Here is a 15,348-nt window from a genome sequence, read left to right as displayed (position 1 = left end):
ATCACTGCTGGAGGTTGCTGTAGGTTCACTTGTGGTGACCATTGTGGGTGACAGTGTTGTGTCGGATTCTCCCGTCGATGTCACCACTGCAGAAGATGTGAACTGCGCCTCGGTGGGTGAGGACATTCTTGTTGTAGATGGTTCTTGGCTAGTTGATGGAGGGTGAGTGGTCTTGGTTATTGATTCTGTTGTTTCAGTTGATTGTTCAGGAGATGTTTGAGTGACATGAGCTGTCACTGAGGGGGATGCAGAAGTAGGACTGGCTGATAACTCTGTGTCTGTGGAGGTAATTACAGTTGTTGTTTGATCACTGCTCGAGGTTGCTGTAGGTTCACTTGTGGTGACCGTTGTGGGTGACAGTGTTGTGTCGGATTCTCCCGTCGATGTCACCACTGCAGAAGCTGTAAAGTGTGTCTCGGTGGGTGAGGAAATTTTTGTTGTAGATGGTTCTTGGCTAGTTGATGGAAGCTGAGTGGTCGTGGTTATTGGTTCTGTTGTTTCAGTTGATTGTCCAGGAGATGTTTGAGTGACATGAGCTGTCACTGAGGGGGATGCAGAAGTAGGACTGGCTGATAACTCTGTGTCTGTGGAGGTAATTACAGTTGTTGTTTGATCACTGCTGGAGTTTGCTGTAGGTCCACTTGTGGTGACTGTTGTGGGTGACAGTGTTGTGTCGGATTCTCCCGTCGATGTCACCTTTGCAGAAGATATAAACTGTGTCTCGGTGGGTGAGGAAATTTTTGTTGTAGATGGTTCTTGGCTAGTTGATGGAAGCTGAGTGGTCGTGGTTATTGGTTCTATTGTTTCAGTTGATTGTCCAGGAGATGTTTGAGTGACATGAGCTGTCACTGAGGGGGATGCAGAAGTAGGACTGGCTGATAACTCTGTGACTGTGGAGGTAATTACAGTTGTTGTTTGATCACTGCTGGAGGTTGCTGTAGGTCCACTTGTGGTGACCGTTGTGGGTGACAGTGTTGTGTCGGATTCTCCCGTCGATGTCACCACTGCAGAAGATATAAACTGTGTCTCAGTGGGTGAGGAGATTCTTGTTGTAGATGGTTCGTGGCTAGTTGATGGAAGGTGAGTGGTCTTGGTTATTGGTTCTGTTGTTTCAGTTGATTGTCCAGGAGATGTTTGAGTGACATGGGGTGTTATTGACAGGGATGTAGAAGTTGGACTGGCTGATAACTCCGTGACTGTGGAAGTAATTACAGTTGTCATTTGATCATTGCTGGAGGTTGCTGTAGATGCACTTGTGTTGACTGTTGATGTTGGCAGTGTTGACTCAGACTCTCTGGTAGTTGTGTCCATCGCAGAAGATGTAAACTTCACCTTGGTGGGTGAGGACATTCTTGTTGTAGATGGTTCGTGGCTAGTTGATGGAAGCTGAGTGGTCTTGGTTATTGGTTCTGTTGTTTCAGTTGATTGTTCAGGAGATGCTTGAGTGACATGAGCTGTCACTGAGGGGGATGCAGAAGTAGGACTGGTTGATAAATCTGTGTCTGTGGAGGTAATTACAGTTGTTTGATCACTGCTGGAGGTTGCTGTAGGTCCACTTGTGGTGACCGCTGAGGATGAAAATGTTGTGTCGGATTCTCCCGTCGCTGTCACCATCGCAGTAGATGTAAATTGTGCCTTGGTGGGTGAGGAGTTTCCAGATGTAGATGGTTCAGCTGATCGAAGCTGAGTGATCTTGAGATCTTGGGATCGTCCCTTCGATGTACGTTGGTGTGTACTATTAAATGCTAATCTCATTTGCAAAACCTCTGACAAGTCATTCACTGTCATGTTTATATTTGACAGAGTCTTTGTTTCCTTGTTGTCTGTTGCCTGTGTTTTCCACCATGTTTCTTCATGCTGATCCTGTTTTCTTTCATGATTTCCTGTTGAACAAGACAACATTTGCATGTTATAAAAATACTTGTCAGTGGACATCAGAGCAACTTCCATCACAATTTAACTATCAAGCTACAATAAATGTATCACTCTCTTGGGTGTGTTTGTTTAAATCAATGTCTGGCAACTATCCCAAGAGTCTTACTCAATTCAGCCTTCAAATAAAAAAAAAAAAAAAATAGGACCTCGGTGAATCAAGTAGTGTGGAGCCTGACCTCTAGACTCAAAGAAGAGATTTGATATAACAATAATTATATTCAAGTACAATAATATTCCATTCCTCCAACATCAAATGGACTTTTTTTCCTTATTTAAGGCACATATCTATTAGTGTAATGTTTGTGTTTTATAATTTAGTTTTTTCAGTTATAAGTGAATATGCCAGTCAGTCTACAGCCAGTATTTTTCATTTCCCTTTTATGTCAACTATACTGCTTCCAGGGAATTTAGGATGAACCAAGAACACAATTGTTGTGGAATTTCAGCTGACCATTCAGTAGAGATGAAGAAGATTCAGAGGCACTGATGACTTGCTTATAAGCAATTGTCACTGTTAATGTCCAGACTTTAATGTCTGTTGTTTGGAGACATACTGTCCTGGGAGAATCATATTTCTTCCCCAACAAGAATAACAGTCCAAGCCTGAGATGATGCATGGTTATTAAAAAATCAAACTTACTGAAAAACTTTATAAACGAATGGTTACGAGTTATATGTTTAAAAAGTAATCCAACAGAAAAGCAATGGTTTGTATTTTTCACATGGTTTTGAATAAGCTTCTTTAAAAAGACCCAATAAAACATACATTTAAATTTCTGCTTGATGACAAAACAAAATAACATCAACATTGCATTGTATGAAGATTAGGGTGCAAGTTAACAGCGATAAGCTGTCATTCTACTTTGACTTTCTGCATTGATTTCGTATCAGATTGTCTGGACTTAAATTAATAATGTCCAAGTTTAATGGCAATGCAGAAATACATGTTAAGAGTAGGGATGTCCCAATCAGGTTTTGTTTTACCTCAATCCTGATCCGAGTCCTTTAATAGTTAGTAAACGCGATACTGAGTCCTGATACGATACTTAGCCTGAACTAATATTTTCCTAGATAATACAGCTGCATTAAGAAAAGAAGTACCTGCATCCAAGTTGTTCTCTAATAGGTTTTTTATTTTGTTGAAACAAAGTATGTAGTTTCATATAGCTCTTTCTTATTTTGCATATACTATTGTAACATTAGCCTACCACCTTCCTTGTGTTACCAGGTGAGTCTGTGATGCTGCGCTGTGACCAGGGCCGTTTCTTGCTATATGCAGACTATGTGGGTGCACAGGGCCCCCGCACCACTAGGGTGCCCCCTCAAGTTACAGGTCTGGTCTCAATATCTGAGGAGTGACCTGATGGAAAAGGTGTCAAAAGTACCTGGCACCTGGCCCGGTGATTGGTCAGATCTGCTCTCTACCGATTGGTCAGGTCTAGTGTCTATTGCGCCCTGTTGCTATGATGACCAGTACAACTAAGCTAGGAGAGGTGAGGCGAGTTGCGCTGAGCTGCTGGTACCGGTCATTTACGGCATAGCATCAAAACGAAAGTATTCATCTAGTTCAGAAAAAAGAAGAAACTAAATGAAGAAAAACACTCACAGGATAAAGGTAAGGTTTGTTTTCATGATGTGGGGTGGAGGGGGAGCTAATGCCAAACCTTTAGCTAGCTTAAGTGTTTGCTTTAGGAAAGGGCTAATTATAGCAGGTCCAGCGTGTTGGCATCACATTTGGGAGGGAGGGTGTGTTGTTAGGGAGATGTCTGTCATGTCTGATGTATCCTCGTCTAGTGGGAGATGCTATTCCTTCATAGACCTCCTTTGGTGTTAAATATTTGCCACGTTACATTACTTTAGGATTATTTTCATGATTAATTTATCAATTTTTGTGTTCCCAGTTTATAGGTCTCTAATGTGAAGTGTCCTAAAAAGCACATATACATATTAGGCCTAATGTTGATTATCATGGACTACTGTGGCAGTGGATTATTGTTAACTCTACTGAGTTGCGTCTTTCTTTACCACATTTATTAGAATATTTATTGTGACAATATGATTTGAACAAATTTGCCTACAGTCCTACAGTTTAGTTATGTTTTTGATGTATTACTTTGTTTTATTTAAAATGATCATAATCACACAAACTAAAGTAAATTCAAAGTAAACTATATTATATATGATCATTAGTTCTGCCGACAGAATATAGGACCATATCATCAGTTAGGCACAAGTAGTCCACCTTGTAATACCTGTGAAATATACACTATTCCTTCAGTATCACATACTGCTCATCAGTCATTTAACTTGGTTTATTACTCTAGCAAGTACAATGTGTTGAAAAATGTTTAAAAGTGATAACTGAAATTGGGTGCATGCTTTAAAGGGACACTGTGCTGTATATTGCAATGTTTAATATAAAAACAGATGATGTTCTGCATTAGTGTAACATAACTCAATTATATAGTATGAATATTTGCTTAGGATCCATTTTGCTTGGTAATCTTAGCAGTTTTGTCATTGCAGGAGCAATTCTGAAATATTTTGGAGCCACAGACCAGGAAGCAGCAGGGCCATCTTCAGCACCACCAGACCAGAATGTTTAAGTTTAAAAATGTTTTACAATTTAAAATAAATATTTTGGAGGAACACTGCATCAGTTTCATTTATTGTCCTAGAAGATCCCCACTGTTTACCTTGTATTATCATGTTCCATCAGTTCAACTTGCTTAGAGGGGTCAATTTAAGATGTTTGATTTTAATTTGAGAGAGGTTTTCACGACTCTAGCCTGTTTTCCTCTTAAAATGTAATAGATTGTTGCATCTTTGTAGATCACCTAAAAGGGTTAGGAATCTATCCATCTTAGTTTGACAAAATAAGGGCCCCTGAACAGCATCTTGCATAGGGCCCCCATAGGGTCTGTGGTGGCCAGCGTCCTCTTCTACGCTGTGGTTTGCTGGGGAGGAAGCAGCAAGAAGAGGGACGCTGCCTGACTGGACAGACTGGTGAGGAGAGCTGGCTCAGTGGTGGGCACAGAGCTGGACTCTCTGGTGACTGTGGCAGAGAGAAGGACCCTGGACAAACTGCTGTCCATACTGGACAACACCCACCACCCTCTGCACAACACCTTCAGCAGGCAGAGGAGCGTGTTCAGTGGCAGACTGCTGTCTCAATCCTGCTCCACCAACAGACACAATAACTCTTTCGTCCCCCTGGCCATCAGGCTGTACAACAGCTCACAGTGATGTCAGGAAGCACAATAGACAATGGACAAATGCACTCAAAAGCACTCATCTTTTATAGCCCAATTTTCATCTTTTATTTTCATCTTTTATAGCCCAATTTAATTTAATTGTACACCGTCCCCTGTCCCCTTCATACTCTTTACCTCTATGTCACTTTATATTTTTAATATCACTTTATATTTTTATACAGTTGTACAAAACATTTTTATAACATTTTTTATTCCATATTTTTATTTCTACTGTTTCTTTGATATTGTATGTATGCTCAATGTATGTTCAATGTTTGTTATTGCTACTGGATGCTTGAATTTCCTCCGGGATCAATAAAGTATCTATCTATCTATCTATCTATCTATCTATCTATCTATCTATCTATCTATAAAGAAAGAAATGGCCCTGGCTATGACAGCAGACCCTCGTGTACAGCCAGCTGAAGTGTGTGCGCGATGGAGCCCACACTTGGTACCTCCATATCATTCACTGCTTTTTTCATATTCCTTCCATTGTCAGGTAAAATGACGTGGACCCGTTGCTTGTCTATTTCGCACGTGTTCAGCATCTCCTCGATGCCTGTTTTACATGCTCCGCTTCAGGGACGTGCACATGATTACAGAAGGGCAGGGGCTCAAAGTCAGAAAAGGGCAGTATGTACCAATTTTTTTTCAGGCCTTAATAACACAATATATAGATTAATTTATGTCAAATTAATGAAAAAATACTTATAGAAAGCTAACTACTTAGATGTGTATCCTGTGTAGCTGTGAGTAATTTGCAATTGCCATTTCTTTTGTGTCAACAAATTATTTTCAACATGAGTTTATTCACATTATCATAATACTGAGGTTTGGAAGACATGCAATTCAGCTGCAATTCTTAAAAAGCAATAAAACACTGGTTTATTATTAGGATAAATAATGGAAGGCAAGTGCACACTAGAAATACAGGCTACACATCTAAAAATGTGACAAAACCAAGAAATTACTAATGTGACTGCTACTGTGACTGTTAGCAGGAACAACGTTTACAACAGCAAAGTCAGAGTAAACTCAATATCTGGAGGAAGATTTGTGTAAAGACAAACAGCTATCAGATTATTCTTAACTCTCCTTAACAAGCAGCTAGCTTAACACGCACAATTGGGCGCTCTTCTGCAATATTACTCATTTTTAAGCACGTTGAATAAGCGGAAAACGACTTGTTAACCCCCACAATAAAGTTATGTTAATGCATTTATAACTCACAAAGGTTCAAGTCGGTCCACTGTCACGTCTCATCTACGTGCCTGGTGGAGTTCTAGACGAGGCAGCGGCTTCTCTCTCTCTCTCTCTCTCTCTGCTTCTGTAGCCACTGGCTGTAGCTGTAGTAAGTTAGTTTGTTTACTTGAATGGGTTTGTTTAGCGGTTACCGGTTAGCAGACGAGAGGCTGACAAACTCCTTTCTATCCGGCTGCTTCAGCTCAGGTAACGTAAATGTAGGCTAAGGTTAACTTGGCAATGTAATGCGAAACGTAATTAAACGTTTATTAATTAATTTAATAGTACGGAAGCCGTTCGTGGCAGCTCTTGTAGGTTGAAATCAAGACGAACACATTATTAACTAAGATTATTATTAATAAAGAGAAAACAATCTTACGGAATAACGGAAGAGATAAAGAAGAAAAATCAAGGCGTTCTCGGCTTCCGCAGGTCCACGTTCAAAATTGCGATCCGATCAGCGGGAAAATACCCATATTGTAATATATAATCCCTAGTTAAGAGGGTCACATTCAGACTTGTTATTGAGGCTCACTTGGTTATGCAATAAACAATCTAAGAAATTACAGACTTACCTCTTTTTTGTGTAAAGAACACACAAACTGCAATGAGCACGGTGACAACAAGGGTAAGGATTAAAACAAAGGTGAGTGGCCTCCTCCAGTTACAGTTTCCCAAATAATCCAGCCTTTTCATTTTACCATGAATTCAGCAAATCATTCAAACGATATAAAGCTGAAATACTTAAATGGCAGCGATGTCTTTCAGTGATGGATGCAGTCTGGTGATGAAGAAGAATTTGGACGCCCTGCAATTTTCAATCTTGTAATAAACTGCCACTGAATTGCGCTGATAACCGTCTCTGGATTGGGAGTCAAGTTTGGTTCCTTTAGCACTTGTAGGCCATAAACATCAGATAACCAGTGCCTGTATCATATGACTCAATCATTTATGTCATCAATGATCAACTTCTGAACTGAGCTTCCCTCCCTAGGCAAACCTTTTACGTATTATGGCCTGGCACTGCAGCAATTTTTGAAGTTCCCTGAAAGTGCACTCACACCCTGTACAGGCTTGTTTACAGAGGTACAGATCATAGTGACGTTAGAGTCAACAAGGACTAAGATATGAATGGGCGAGGTGGGGTTTGGGTGAGAGTGATTCTTGTAAGAAAATACTTATTACCCAATGCAACAAATTTCAAACAGTTAGTGCTGGAAATATTCATATATATGTTCTGTTTTTTTTTTTTTTTTTTTTTTTACCACGGCCAGAGCTTAGTTTGGGCTTGTTTTCATAGGCCCACTTGCTTGTTTCTCTCGCAAGATCTGGCAAAACTGAAGACAGCTACAGAGACCGAGGAGATGCTGGCATCTCCCCGATCTCAGCGGCTTCCCAGTTGCTCATCTTGACGTCCGCGGATGAAGTGATGGACTGACTGCTGTGATCAGCTGTTTCCTGGTTTCAGAACTGCGCGGCTGTGGGTCGCATAACAGTGCACATCATCGACACCTCCGCCCATCGCACGCAGTTGCCAGCACATTGACGTCTCGGATTTAGATAGCAATGGAGGTGGAAATAAGTGTACCCTCCGAGGCGGCAAATCGGCGGACCATAACAGACCCCCAATATACCGCCCTCTGTCTAAATCCGCGGACCTAGACGCAAAAAGGACGGCCGAATTTGCGGCGGGCTGCCCAATATGAAGACGGCAAATGTAATCATGTAATGCCGAGGTGATAGAGTATACCGGGGGTTCAAAAACTCCAGGTGACACAGAAAACCCTGATCCTCTAGCACTGAGAGGATGAGACAGGTGTTGATCCCGAGCAATGAATTCATTTACCTTTTCTGTAATATTTTTGGCTATGTCGCTGTCTCGAGGACATTTCTCTTTCCTTCTGAGAGTATTCACAAGTGTTTGTTGCCTCGGTGTCTTTGCCTGTATTGCTTCAGCGAACTCGTTGTATTCTTTGAGTGTTTGTTTTTTTATTTGCTATTTCAAATTTGTAGTATTAAATGCAGCTCTTTTGTTACCCCCTCGCGAAACAGTTGTATTGCAGATGTTACATGTCGCTGTTGGACTGCTGTCGCGTGGTAAATTAAAGATATTAACACGCTGCAGATATTTTATCCACAAGTTTGCCAGAGTAACATTACGCGCGTGTCTGCGTTCTGCTCCAAATTGTGCACTGACAAAAAAAAAAAAAAATCGGACTCGGGCACATACGGAAGCCGAGAACGGCTTTTTTTTATGCACTGTTATCTTGTGATAGTGATAACATGGCTGTTCTCGGCTTCTGTAGGTCCACGTTTAAATTTGCGATTCAATCAGTGGAAAAATGCCCATATCACCCGTTTTCGATCCTACAGATCGGATCAGGAAATCCCTAGTTAAGAGGGTCACATTCAGACATTTTATTGAGGCTCACTTGGTTATGCAATAAACAATCTAAGAAATCACAGACTTACCTCTTTTTTGTGTAAAGAACACACAAACTGCAATGAGCACGGTGACAACAAGGGTAAGGATTAAAACAAAGGTGAGTGGCCTCCTCCAGTTACAGTTTCCCAAATAATCCAGTTTTTTCATTTTACCATGAATTCAGTAAATCATCCAAAAGATATAAAGCTGAAATACTTAAATGGCAGCGATGTCTTTCAGTGATGGATGCAGTCTGATGAAAAGAAGAATTTAGATGCCCTGCAATTTTCAGTCTTGTAGTAAACTGCCACTGAATTGCGCTGATAACCGTCTCTGGATTGGCAGTCAAGTTTGGTTCCTTTAGCACTTGTAGGCCATAAACATCAGATAACCAGTGCCTGTATCATATGACTCAATCATGTATGTCATCAATGATCAACTTCTAAATTGAGCTTCCCTCCCTAGGAAAACGTTTTCAGTCTTATAGCCTGGCGATGCAGAGATTTATGAAGTTCCCTGAAAGTGCACTCACACCCTGTACAGGCTTGTTTACAGAGGTACAGATCATAGTGACGTTAGAGTCAACAAGGACTAAGATATGAGTGGGTGAGGTGGGGTTTGGGTGAGAGTGATTCTTGTAAGAAAATACTTATTACCCAATGCAACATCAATACACATCATGCATTTGCTGACAATTTTCAAACAGTAAGAGCTGGAAATATTAATATACCTGATCTTCTCCTTCTTCTTCTTCTTCTTCTTGACTTCTTGACAATACAGTCTTTTGAACTTTATAGACAAATCATAAATAGTGTTCAACAGGATTCCAAGTACGGCTACAGTCTCAATTGCACCAAGTAAAAAGGGACGTGTGAGGAGGTTAAACACAAATATTTCTTTTGAACATGAAGCCACAAAAGGTTTGGGTAAAGCTCCCCATACCTCTGTTTGCCTGTAGAATACCACATTTTATGAAATGCCATGCAAAAAAGAGAATATTTCCTTCACACCGTGTTATCCTTGACTGTATTTAATTCATGACAGAGTTTTTGTAATTGGGTCATAAAATTTAATTCATTATGTTCTTGAAATACATTTCATATAGCCTGTAACTGTCCTGAGTGTGACCAAAGTGTTTCACCAGTGCCCTGCTGCTTCATGATTACAGATGTATGGGAAAGCTCAGTACCTCAACATGTCCAGGAATCAAACTGACTTTTATTCCATAGTCCTCAAGGAAATTAAGCAATGTCAACAGGGGAACTATTTTAAGTTGATTAATTGTTTCTGCTCCACTTTGATATGTCGCCTGGGTGTTGTTTAGTGTGTCTTGGCTTGTATCAGTCTTTTTATTGGAGGAATGGAGGAAGTCAAGCCAGTGGGTTTAATATGTTGATCCCCTGTATTTAGGTAACCAGAAACGAAGGTAGTCATTTGACCACAAGTTAAGGAAATACACTTAAGATAGCTCACTTCATGGAGCACATGGAGAAGCACTTTTAGACATACATTTATTCTGTCATACACACAAAGATTAGTTTAATATTTACTGAAAATGTTAAGTTAGCATGTTTACCAGGAACACACAAACATAATTTTTTTCCTTTGTTAAGTTGATGGTATCAGGAAAGTTTTAAACAATTCTCAAAATTCATTTTTTATATTAGTCTTTAATGGTGGCTGTTTACACCTAGAGGACCGCTCCCACCTTGGGGCAATTAGTTTTCTGATTAATCGTTGTTCTGAAACCATCAAAGATAACTTGTTTTCTTTTCCCCCAATTTCCATGGGGACACAGCCAGAGGTGTATTTACTGTAGCACGACTTGAAACAAATTACATTCTTATTTTGAAATCAAATAATAAAATGTAAAAAGTGGCTTATCTTAGCTCATTCTCTCCTTAAGCATATGAGGAAAACCATGTGACACACAAACCAAACAGCAGTTTATATAAATACTGAAGAGAGCCCATCATCAGTAAGTGTTTGTGGTACTTTGTTCAATGATTTGTAGGACCTTTTTATTAAGCACCAGAGCTAATCTCTTTTAATGAACAGGTACCACAAAACACTAAATATAGAACTAAATGTGCTTTCTCTGCACGAAGTTCGACAAACACAACATGCACATACTTCTTGTACAATGACTTGTTCAGGAAGACATTTACTGCTTTAGGTTTCAAACCACAGAATGAAGTGGTGTGACTACGCTTTAGAAGTTAAATGAACCTATTACTGCAATGCTTTTCCATCGTAATTATTCAAACTCTGACAGTGGTTATTTAGTGTACGCACTGTATACTGTTTCAGTGGTCATAATTACAAGGTAGAGCTGATAAAATGATGAATTTAGTCTATCAATCTTGATCCTGTAATGGCAAAAAATATCACAAGACTGTTACCTTTATAAACAAATAGTTTGTGGTATCGTCAATCTAAAATTGGCATCCATCATGTGCCTTCTCTGTGGAAATCGTTATTTACAAAGGTTTGCAAAACACACAGTGTAAGGGTGGAGAATGCATGTCCAAAAAGGTACAAGGTGCTGTAAAACTTGCCAATCACTGTATCAACAAACCCACCCACTTCTGATTTCTTTCGTTTCTTGTGTTTGACATCACTGACGTTCAATATTGATTCATGTGTGCATGTTCAAATACATGCAGGCCAAAAAACGAACCAACATAGACCACAGAAGGAGGAATGATTCCAAGGTTCACTAGTCCGGTTGAAAAGAAACAAAACAAATGCATTTCTTGACATTCTTGGGCGGATCGCCTATAAAGGTCAGAGTTGCACAAAGCAGAAAAGAAAAAAATCTGCAGCTTAATGTCAAAGAAATGCAATAATAATGAAATACTTTATTTAAATCAAACAAAACAGTAAATGCGGACAACTGCCTGTTATGCACGCCACTCTCAAAAACAAAACCTGACGTTAATGAATTCGATCAAGACTCAGTTTAAATATGAGTTGTTCAGAGCTGCTACTAAAGCAGCTACAACTATAATATACCATATTTGACATTGCTTCCTCCAGTCCACCAAACAAGTAAGGAATCAAATCAGTTGCTTGTGTGTCCAGATGACTGTGACATCTTCATGTTCTGGACAGTCACATGCAGTTTCCAGCTTTAATTCTCACACTTCAGCCTCCTTCTGTGCCTCCTCCTGACCACCCTCTGTTCCTGTTGCTGTTTCCGTCAGCATTGCTTTGGCTCTTCGACGCTCTGCCTCTGTTATTGTCATGGGGTGCAGAGGGAAAAATCCAGCAATCCCTGTTGAAACAGAGAGTGGAGAAAGGAAGACCACGTCTTTCACTACAAGCTCTTCCAACAAACTATGGCACAGACATAGCCACAGCACACAGCCTAGAGATGCTGCCCTTTTTTTGAAAGCTCATACATCAAAACTTTTAAGTTAATTTGGATTCCTTGTTGTGGAATATTTTTTGGAGAACCAACTTGGTTATACAGACGCTTGTTATCATCATGAAAGGCTCATTTTATCTGCATCCATACAATGCTTTAATTAGTCAAGTTAAAGTGAAACTCTTGCCAAAAAGCAACCTAGGATTTTTGTGAATGTATATGAGTTACGAGTTACTTTTAAGATTTACTGTAGTTTCGTTTTCGGGGAAGTAAAGCCTAGGTTTCAGTTTACCATCCATTCTCTAAGTTAATCATCTTTATGGCTGAAAATAATAAAAAGAGCTCAGATGGCGTTACAAAGAAGTCAGCACAGATAAGTATAGGGTGTTGGTGCTTATAAAAAGTTAAATATTTACTTCATTGAGGAAACAAATCACTACTGAGTCACAATACTCCAAGGACAGGGCCACAATAGACTGAAGCAATGTCAAGACATCTTCAAGGACATGCTAATGTGATGAATACACACCTAGAAGTTTGGCCACTGGCTTTGTCGGGTGAGCGCCACAGCCGATCCAGTGCTTGATTCGGTCAAAGTTGAAGCTGACGAGTTTCTCATTGTAGATGTTCGGGAGTGGGTCATAGGTACCCAGCTGCTCTATGTATTTACCATCTCTGGCCCTTTTGTTGTAAGCTGCCACAATGCGATAAAAGGGTCTGTTTGCTTGTTTGTGGCCTGCAAGAGCTAATCGGATGACGACATAGCCCGCATGGTACTTTTTCAGCAGGAGTGATGCTGCAGAGGGAAAATAAGCACAGTAAGCATGGTCAAGGAAAAACAAATATTTTTTTGTATGCATTTAACACCTCACTGCATCAGTAACAGACAGGTAACCCACATTCTCCAATAAACACTGTATTGTCAAAAGGGGATTTACTACAATGTGCAAGTCATTACCTGTAGGCATATTTCATATCATGAAATCTTGAGTACACCAAGGACTAACATCTTACTTAGCAACTCTGTTTACCAAATCTCGGACTTCCTCCTGCTTCAAACAAAGTTACTTCCTTGAACAAGACGAATGGAAAAACAGTGAAGGGAGGAGAAATAGTGAAATTTGCTTTGGTGTAGAGTTAAATTGTGTCCGTTGTGTTTCTCCCTCATTGTGAAATACTACTGAAATCTGCTCTATGAAGGTGGTACAAGTACACTGTAACTACTTTGTATCCACGTAACTATGACAAATGCAGTCTAAATCCTATATTATAAAGTTAAGTTTCTGTTAGAGGTGTTTCATAAATGTTCTACTATTTGGTCTATTTTTGACATGAAGAGGGTGGACAACATAGCACAGACATCTAAAAACATCTAGCAATAGAGTTAAATCAGTGCCTCTTTAAAACAGTACAAACAAAAACTAAGTGTCATGAACTTCACTAAGAATTGTATAGTTTTCACTGGGAGTATCTAAAAGATTGGAAGTTGAGTGTACTTGATAATTTGTCAACATGTTGTCAATTAACAGACTAACAGAAAATTAACCCACATAAAATGCATTAAAATATATATGTTCATCAAAAATGTAAAACTTAGTCAGTATCTACTGCCCCTGTACTGATGGAAATTTCTTCGTCCACAGAACATTCCTGGGGCTTCAGAGCCAAACAGCATTGCCTCATTCTCTTAATTTGTGTCATAATCACTTTCCACTCACTTTGTTTTTTTGTAAATATCTTTTTTTTCCAATTTATTTTCTATTTATCTTGCATACTATGCATATTTCCTGTTTAGCTGTCGTAACAAGTGAATTTCCCCGTTTTGGGATAAATAAAGTTGATCTAATCTACTCTAATCCAATCTGAACAATTTAAGTAAATGGGAATTTCTTTGAAACCATTAAGAAAAGAAAAATATTGAATGGAATCAGCTTGTTCAGCATAATCCAAGCCTACCGAACCCCCAAGATCCCAAAATAATTTGAAAAGACTTTATTTACACTGTGACAAGCTTTTTGCAGACACATCAGACATGATGCGCGCTAACACTTTGAGCTCAGAAGCTTGAGAGCTTAAACAAATTAATATGGAATCTCAGGGCTTCCTGACACTGGGATAATGCTGAACAAGATGCATGGATCCATTTTATGCTATTTTTATTTATTTTTTTATATTTCAAATCAAGTATCAATCTACTTCAGCTGTTAGGGAGAATGTTGCATTACTGTTAAGATGTGAAGATCCAGGAATGCTGTGTGGACTAAGAAACTACACACAACTTTTAATTGTCATGACGGTGAGTAGCTAATGACTGAATTTTCATTTTGGGTTCACTTAACCTTAAAGAGATTTGGGATACATTTGTCCTTATTCCTGCTGTTGGGTTATAAAGCACTGATTTGGTTGGTTTAGGGCCAAAATACATTTCTGATTTGCTGCTACGTTATGAACCATTCAGACCTTTGAGGTCGTCAGGTACAGGTCTGCTTCCACTCCCTAGAGTCAAAACTAAACATGGAGAAGCAGCGTTCAGTTATTATGCAGCACACATCCTGAAGAGATACACTTTACAGTGACTATTGTGTGCGTAAGCTGCCCTGGTTGCTTTTACTGAATGTGATTCTTAAAAAGATATGATATTACACGCTAAATCTCTGCTTAAGTCCCCGCTGCCACAAGCCAATGTACCCTTTCACACTGTGTACTCACATAAATGAACCATGTTGTATGCTGGCTGGATAATCCTGCAACAAGACAAACGTCACACAAGTGTATATTAGTAACTTTCTGTATCAGCAACACCAAGTAGACACCCAATAACCCTGAAAATGTCCTTTAATGTCAGGAGTGTAGTTACGGAGATGTTGCTAACAGCTAACATTAATAGTACAGAGCCTCTCCTGCTTGAAGACAACGTGTGGTTTTTAAAACAAAAAATGCTAATAAAATATATTTAAAAAATACCTTGACCGAAGTAACGCAAAATCTCCTCAGATGTCGCCCTAATTGCTGGTCATATAATAAAGTAAAAACGTAAATAACTGTATGTTTTCAGCAGCAGAAGTAATGTCACATTTAACAGCGCGCCGCCATGTTTAAACAGGAAGTGACGTAATGCC

At 39.5% G+C, this 15,348-nt stretch overlaps 1 protein-coding gene and 1 long non-coding RNA gene across 2 annotated transcripts; one reads left to right on the top strand and one right to left on the bottom strand.

The window, feature by feature from the left end:
- The first annotated feature begins 726 nt into the window (after positions 1–726).
- LOC119021154 lies at positions 727–4,583 on the top strand. Its single transcript, XR_005075493.1, has 3 exons — positions 727–1,728; positions 3,164–3,550; positions 4,462–4,583. It is a non-coding gene; the product is annotated as an uncharacterized LOC119021154 (long non-coding RNA).
- A 7,102-nt stretch (positions 4,584–11,685) lies between these two features.
- mrps16 (mitochondrial ribosomal protein S16) lies at positions 11,686–15,339 on the bottom strand. The gene is made up of 4 exons (XM_037101207.1): positions 15,194–15,339; positions 14,939–14,973; positions 12,759–13,025; positions 11,686–12,136 (listed from the first exon to the last, which is right to left on the bottom strand). Exons 2-4 carry the CDS (start codon positions 14,949–14,951, stop codon positions 12,000–12,002), a joined length of 417 nt encoding a protein of 138 aa, XP_036957102.1. The 5' UTR covers positions 14,952–14,973; positions 15,194–15,339; the 3' UTR covers positions 11,686–11,999.
- Between the last annotated feature and the right edge of the window lie 9 nt (positions 15,340–15,348).

Source organism: Acanthopagrus latus, chromosome 6 (assembly GCF_904848185.1).
Source record: "Acanthopagrus latus isolate v.2019 chromosome 6, fAcaLat1.1, whole genome shotgun sequence".
Taxonomy (NCBI): domain Eukaryota; kingdom Metazoa; phylum Chordata; class Actinopteri; order Spariformes; family Sparidae; genus Acanthopagrus; species Acanthopagrus latus.
The sequence above is the reverse complement of the archived record's forward strand: the minus strand, read 5'-3'. Positions and strand labels throughout refer to the sequence as shown.

Coding starts and splice junctions, on each gene's coding strand:
- mrps16 (XM_037101207.1), bottom strand. Junction 12,137..12,758: donor GCCAGTGGCCAAACTTCTAG/GTGTGTATTCAT, acceptor CTGTTTCAACAG/GGATTGCTGGATTTTTCCCT.